At 40.9% G+C, this 7500-nt stretch overlaps 1 protein-coding gene across 1 annotated transcript in view; it reads right to left on the reverse strand.

Annotated features, from left to right (window-relative positions):
• The window catches only part of myom3 (myomesin 3), a 103878-nt gene that overhangs the window by 67937 nt on the left and 28441 nt on the right, over positions 1 to 7500 (reverse strand). Inside the window, exon 4 of the mRNA XM_063199219.1 lies at positions 6252 to 6405. Within this exon, the coding sequence (XP_063055289.1) occupies positions 6252 to 6405 (154 nt within the window). The remainder of the gene's footprint in view (positions 1 to 6251; positions 6406 to 7500) is intronic.

The raw sequence follows: 7500 nt of genomic DNA on the forward strand, positions 1-7500 counted from the left end.
GATAGATAGATAGATAGATAGATAGATAATTTTAACATGCTATTCTACCACACTCAGCAAACAGAAACGTACAGTCTGACTCCTCTTGACAGTCTGACATCTTTCTGGGACCTCCTGTCACAGTGCCACATGGTCTATTCAGGGATAACTGCAGGGCGACTCCATCACATCCCTACCTCCTCATGTGTTGTAATGTGGTACCTGCGGGGATAACTACAGCCCCCCTACCTCCTTGTGTAGTGCCATTCGGTTCATCACACTACTGCAGTATCTCTTGCCCCCATCACTTCCCTTACAGTGCATCCTGCTGAGCACCTGGCTGTCCATGATGACATCCCTACCTCATGATGACATCCCTTCCTCCTAGTGTCATGTGTGGTCCAATTGTCCATTTCATCCCTACCACCATAGAGCCCTTCACTTGCCCCCTATGTCCTGCCGTAGTGCCTTGTGGTACATTTTCTCACTATCTCCTACTAGTTAGGGAAAGATATGGATATTTTGGGAAATCTGTGAACTAATTTCTTACCAATAGATTTTTTTACCATGTGTTCTTACAGGTGTCTGGACACACCTCACAATTTATCCACGGCCAAATCCAATGGGAATTTCCGTGACACCCCGTCAAAGTCGGGGTGCACAGAAGGCCTATCTAAAAATTGGAACACTGCAGATTGGGGGGAAAGGATGCATAATGGGTCATAACTTCTGAAGTAAACTACATACAGAGACAAATGAACACATTTTTCCATACATTACTGACCCAGTGAATTCAATTGAGGGGTATTTTTGGACATTTGACCACATTTGAACTCCGTTTTTGGTCAAAAACGGCAAAAAATGGCCTTAAATATTTAGAAATGTTCATTTTTTTTAATCATATTTCCAAGTTGTGTCCATTATAACCACTTGCTCTTCATTTCTCATTTACAGTATGGCAATATACTGTATATGGTCTGGGTTTGATTGTTCTATTGGTATTAAGCTGAAATAATGACCCAAAGTTTACCATTTTTAACCCTTTAATGCCCTAGACTGGAACCCAGACAAAAGGTTGCAGAAGGGGCCATAACTTCTGAAGTAAATTACTTACAGAGAGAAATTAACACATTTGACCATACAATAGTGACCCAGTGAATACAATTGAGTGGTTGTTTTGGACATTTGACCACATTTAAACTGCGCTCTTGGTCAAAAAACTGCAAAAATCGTTTTAAAAGTGTAGAAATTCAGTCATAATTTATAAGTTTTATTGCGTCTGTTTTCACCTCTTGCTCTTTATTTCTCATTTAAAGGATGACAATATACAGTATAAGGTATGGATTTGATTATTTAATTGGTATTAAGCTGAAATAATACCCCAAAGTTTACATTTTTAACCCTTTAATGCCCTAGACTGGAACCTGGAAAATGATAAAACTGTCAGAATGAGGAATAACTTTGGAGGTAAAAGGCATGCAGACAAAAATAAGTACATTTTTCCATACAGTACTGACCCAAGAAATGAAATGGAGTGGTTGGTTTTGACATTTGACCACATTTAAACTGAATTACAGGACAAAACAGCCTAAAATGTGTTTAAAATCAACCGTTTTTCATTCGTTCAAACTAAGAATTTAATCAGTGTAAGTCCACTTTATAGGCCTACTCTATTTTGGCTTTTCAGGTTTGATGCAAAAGATTCACTAAAGTGAGATTCTGTTTCAGATTAATACCCAATACAATAACCAAATTGATTCGGTACATGATAAATTAAGAGGTGGTAAAAAAAAGCACACAATAACATTGGAAACAATGAAAGGGTCGTGGTTTTTTTGGACACATTTTAGGTAATTTATTGCTTATGTTGTCCAAGAATGCTGTGCAAGTATTGCCAAAAGTAAAAAACAACCACTTCATGTCGTTTCTTGGGTCAGCATTGTATGTAAAATATGTGTTTATCTGTGCCAAGGGCCTAAAAATGGGGTCAGTGCCAGGCAAATTCTCACTGCGTAGGCCTATATAGGCCCAAAACCTGTGTGTCTCTGGAGTATAGTTGTCTGATAGCAAGTTAGACATCATAGCTGTTGGATTTAACGTTTGTACATCCTCTCAAGAACCTGTCCCTAAGGGGGATTTTCTGAAAAGTGACTTTTTGTCTACCCACTAACAACAGGCCACAGAACCTTCCAAGCATCACTTTACCATTACTTACATAGTCCTTGATGTTGACAGACATAGAGGAATTCATTACATGTAAATTGTATAGCCTATAAACCATGGCCGACAATTGGTTTTACAATTGAGAGCCTATTTTCTAATAATAAAAAAACTCAACTACTGTAGAATCATGCTGTCAATCCATAGTGTTGTGAATGTTAACCTTTCACCAGGGAGTTGAATTATATGAAAAATGCCATAATATGGGTATACATTAGAAATAGTTTTACTTTTCTGTAAGTAAGCACAACCTAATAAATGCGTCAGATTTAATATTTTTGAATTAAATGAAATTAACTTCTCTACTATTGCACTGCAATGAACAAGGTAAGTTACATAAGAAATGCATTTGTAGCATGATGAGACATGTGCCTTTGATTCCTAACAGCAATCTGCTGTGACAGGGCTCATCATGTGACCGGTAGGCACCAATACTCATGAACGGCATGACGTTTTCCATGTGCGTTACGCACTTTTGTGGGGGAAAACAGTCAATGCAAGTCAATTGGTGGTGTTGGGGTTTAATAAACGAAAGATAAGGACCTGTAGACTAGCGTTGTTCACGTGCAACAGGCCGAAACGTGTTGTGTTGCCAGCTGTTCAAATAATATAGCCAAACAGCCGTGGCTGAAGCATGGACTGTGTTCATTTAGGCTAGCCGATGTAGCATGTAAGTTGATGAGACATTCGGTTTGATTTCCCCCATAAAGGGGCGTAACGCACATTTACGAGCAAAGTACCTGGATGGCCGTTCATGCCTAGGCAGCATTTGGTGTTTTCAGGTACTCTTGGAGGGGGCAGCTTTTATTGTTTTTGGCATCGTGGCCAGTTTCCTTTCTCCTTGCACGGGTGTCCATGCCCAGACGGATCTGCACTATATGGAAAAGTGGCAGTCCTGTGTAGTCTCTTCAGCTCATGAAGCTGCTTGGAGTGTGGCTGCTAGCCGGTTTCTAGCCAGACTGCTGGCTTTGCTACTTGTGCAGCCACCATGTCGTCAGTAATCTGCCCTAATATGCAGTCATCTAGTTGACGTGAATTGAGTGTCCAGTCCACATGTTTGTGACGAAGTTCACTCACTACTTCATGAAGCAGCTTTTTATGTCTTGGGAAGTCACATTAGATATTTCTGTCCCCCTTTTTTGCCAAGCATTCAACCCCACCTTTTTAAGACCATGCAGATCTCATTGTGATCATGCAAATATCTGCGGAATTGCAAACACGACTATTAACTGCTGGGGGTGGGGTTGTGGCTTGACCTGGTAAACTGGATCACAGACTCCCATCTCAGTTTGTCAGACTGGGGGACCTAACATCAGAGTGTGTGGTCAGTAGCACTGGTACTCAGGACCGCTGACGGCTTTGGCTGTGCCCATAACAAAGCCATCAGAAAGGGCCCCCAACTCAATACATTCAATGTAATGGAGACCGGATTCATCTCTCCCTGGGCCCAGGACAGTTGGCCCCTCCTGTCAGCTTCCCTGCTGGTGCACCACAGGAAACCACATTCCCCAGTAGCATTTTCCCTTTTCTGTACTCCACCGAATTTATCTACAGCTTAGAGCACGTTGTTGGTGGGTGCCAGGCTAACCAGATACAGCTGAGCACCACTAAATCCAAGGGAGATGGGCTTGCTTGAGTATTTCAGAAACACGTACATTAGAGCATCTCTGAATGCACAGCATGTCGAACCTTGTGCTGATGGGCTACATTTGCAGAAAACCACACCAGATGCCTCTACAATCAGCTAAGAACAGGAAAATGAGGCTATAACTCACACAGGCTCACTAACATTGGTCAATATCAGATTGGACAAATACTGTAGCTGCTGCTTTTTTATGCAACACATATTGGTGACAGTCCTTGGTGCAATGTGGGTTTAGGTGCCTTGCTCAAGGACACTTCAGCCATGAAGGTGTAGGGAGAGGTAAGGATGGGATTTGAACCTGCAACTCAGTGAACTTCCATCCAACTCTCTAACCATTACACCACGGATGTGAAAAAGTTTTTTTTTGGGTGACCATGAAATCCAAAGTTAACCATGGTTTATTGCGCATGGTTTGTGGCTATGGTTAAAACATGGACACAAACCATGCTGAATCAAAACATAAATAACCATGCTCCAATTTTCATGGTTACCCAAAAAAACATGCACAAGCCATTGTAATACTATGGTTGTTTCAGAGTACTTAGAGAAACCATGGTTACTTTACTATAGTAAAACCATGGTTGATTTTCATAAGGGCTTTAGCACCATTTGAACTATGCTGGAATGCCACAGCCTACCTGAGTATCGTTGAAGGCAGTTAAAGCAGTTCTGTAAGCAAAAAGGGGTCCAATAGAGCACTAGCAAGGTGTACCTAATAGGGATCCAAACGATTAATCGATGAATCGACTTTAATCGATCAATGCGTTAATCGATTAAAAAACATGAATCGACAGTTCAACTGACAAGAGACCCAGGCGAAATGGGCATGTGAAGAGTGTGTGTGAAGAGGAGTGTGAATAGTGGGAATATTTAAATCACCTTTGGATTAAAGAATTGAAATAGAATTAATTTAAATGTGGTATTTTATCTCAATTTTTAATTTAATTTTTTCATATTTAGAAGGTTTTTTTCGAGAAACATTGAGATTTCGGGCGGAAAACGCCGCTTATCAATTAATCGTAAGTCGATCGATAAGGCTATCAACTAATGATTAATGAATTAATCGATAATTTGCATCCCTTGTGCCTAATAAAGTGGTCGTAGAGTGTATACCTAGATACAACTATTTTTTTTTTTTTAAATCTCTAACAAAAGCTATTATTAGCAGTGATGCAATTATGTATGATTTGATAAGGCATGAATTGCCATATTACATCATTTTATTTTGAAACATAAATAAAAATGACTGGATGGTGTAACTATCAGGTTAAATGTTTATCTTAATTAATATGTATATTCAAACCACTGTAGAAAGCTGGAATAACAGCCAGAAGTGGTCTAAGCGAAACTTAGGCGGTTTTCTTTTTTTCTTTCTTCAAATGGCATATTTACCAAAGAGGGGGGTGATCCAGCTATCGTACAGATATACAGATATATACTTCAGAGATACATAACTCTCAGAAAAAAAACATAGAGGAAATTTACCAACCCCCCAACCCCAGCTTAATTTCAGCTTAATACCATTAAAATAATCAAATCCATACCTTATTCTGTATATTGTCATCCTTTAAATGAGAAATAAAGAGCTAGAGGTGAAAACGGACGCAATAAAGCGTGAAAATATGACTGAATTACTACACTTTTAAAGCGATTTTTGCAGTTTTTTGACCAAGAGCGCAGTTTAAATGTGGTCAAATGTCCAAAACAACCACTCAATTGTATTCACTGGGTCACTATTGTATGGTCAAATGTGTTAATTTCTCTCTGTATGTAATTTACTTCAGAAGTTATGGCCCCTTTTGCAACCTTTTGTCTGGGTTCCAGTCTAGGGCATTAAAGGGTTAAAAATGGTAAACTTTGGGTTATTATTTCAGCTTAATACCAATAGAATAATCAAACCCAGACCATATACGGTATATTGCCATACTGTAAATGAGAAATGAAGAGCAAGTGGTAATGGACACAACTTGGAAATATGATTAAAAAAATGAACATTTCTAAACATTTAAGGCCATTTTTTGCCGTTTTTGACCAAAAACGGAGTTCAAATGTGGTCAAATGTCCAAAAATACCCCTCAATTGAATTCACTGGGTCAGTAATGTATGGAAAAATGTGTTCATTTGTCTCTGTATGTAGTTTACTTCAGAAGTTATGACCCATTATGCATCCTTTCCCCCCAATCTGCAGTGTTCCAATTTTTAGATAGGCCTTCTGTGCACCCCAACTTTGACGGGGTGTCACGGAAATTCCCATTGGATTTGGCCGTGGATAAATTGTGAGGTGTGTCTAGACACCTGTAAGAACACATGGTAAAAAAATCTATTGGTAAGAAATTAGTTCACAGATTTCCCAAAATATCCATATCTTTCCCTAACTATACAGTCATTTAGTCAATTTCCTCCCTACCTCCTGCCGCAGGGCCATGCGGTCCAATCGGGTTCGCGCCATCTGCTGGTTTCGCAGCACATCGATCTCGATACTCTCCGCCTCGTTGCCGAACATCGTCCACTGGTCTCTCTCGTGGACCTCGTCGTTCTCCATAGTCTCCTTCAGGACCTCCCTGGTGGAACGCAGTAGAGATCAGCAACCAAATGCATGTTGGCAGAAAACCTCACTCGCAAAAGCCTTGTCTGACATCCCTTCAGCCACATTGAGGCCGTTTATATGTACATCATTAAACCGTTTATAGTCAGCTTTTGGAGTAACCAGTCTATTTAAGTGCTCATATAAAAGTTAATGTCCTGATTTGCAATTTGGCAGAGGAACACCAAAAATGTATTTTCATGATAGTGTTGTTTTAGGAAACCACAAAGGATCCAAGTTGCCTACACAGTGCCTACCATTGAACAAAAGCATTTAATAACTGATGTGGTGTTTGTGTAGGGCAGGAGTTCCCAACAGTTTCCACATTGCGGTCCACTTGAAGTTTTTAACTATTCGGTGCCCACCTCTGCCGCAATAAACAACACACCTCAAATGAACAGTCAAAAGCAGCAACAAATATGTCGATTTTTATTAGAAAATGATTTCAGGGCCCACTGGGAATACTTTCACCAGTGGGCCCCCGGCCTGCAGTCTGAGAATCACCGGTGTAAGGGTTCTGTCTTAGTTCAGTTATATCCTGAGTGAAAGGAAGTGAAGTGAGAGAGCATCCATGTCAGTGGCACTCTGTAATGAAGTGAAACCCATAAAGCGCCTCTCAGACAAGCTATTATAGACCTGGCATACATATTTCACCAGCAGACAAGCCAGCGTCCTGAATAGATAACAACACACACATACACGCACGCACGCACGCACGGACGCACGCATGCACGCATGCACGCACGCACGCACGCACACGCACGCGCACGCGCACGCACACGCACACACACACGAACACGCACGCTGCATAGATAACCGTGCTCCTCCAGAGGCTATTAAACAGAGATGGCCCTCAGCTTCCTTCAGTCAGCACTTTCTGACGGCAAGCTGGCAGCCAGACTGACACACACACACACACACACACACACACACACACACACACACACACACACACTCACACACACACACACACACACACACACACACACACACACACACACACACACACACACACACACACACACACACACACACACACACACACACACACACACACACAGAGTGCACTAGA

Source organism: Engraulis encrasicolus, chromosome 5 (assembly GCF_034702125.1).
Source record: "Engraulis encrasicolus isolate BLACKSEA-1 chromosome 5, IST_EnEncr_1.0, whole genome shotgun sequence".
Lineage (NCBI taxonomy): Eukaryota > Metazoa > Chordata > Actinopteri > Clupeiformes > Engraulidae > Engraulis > Engraulis encrasicolus.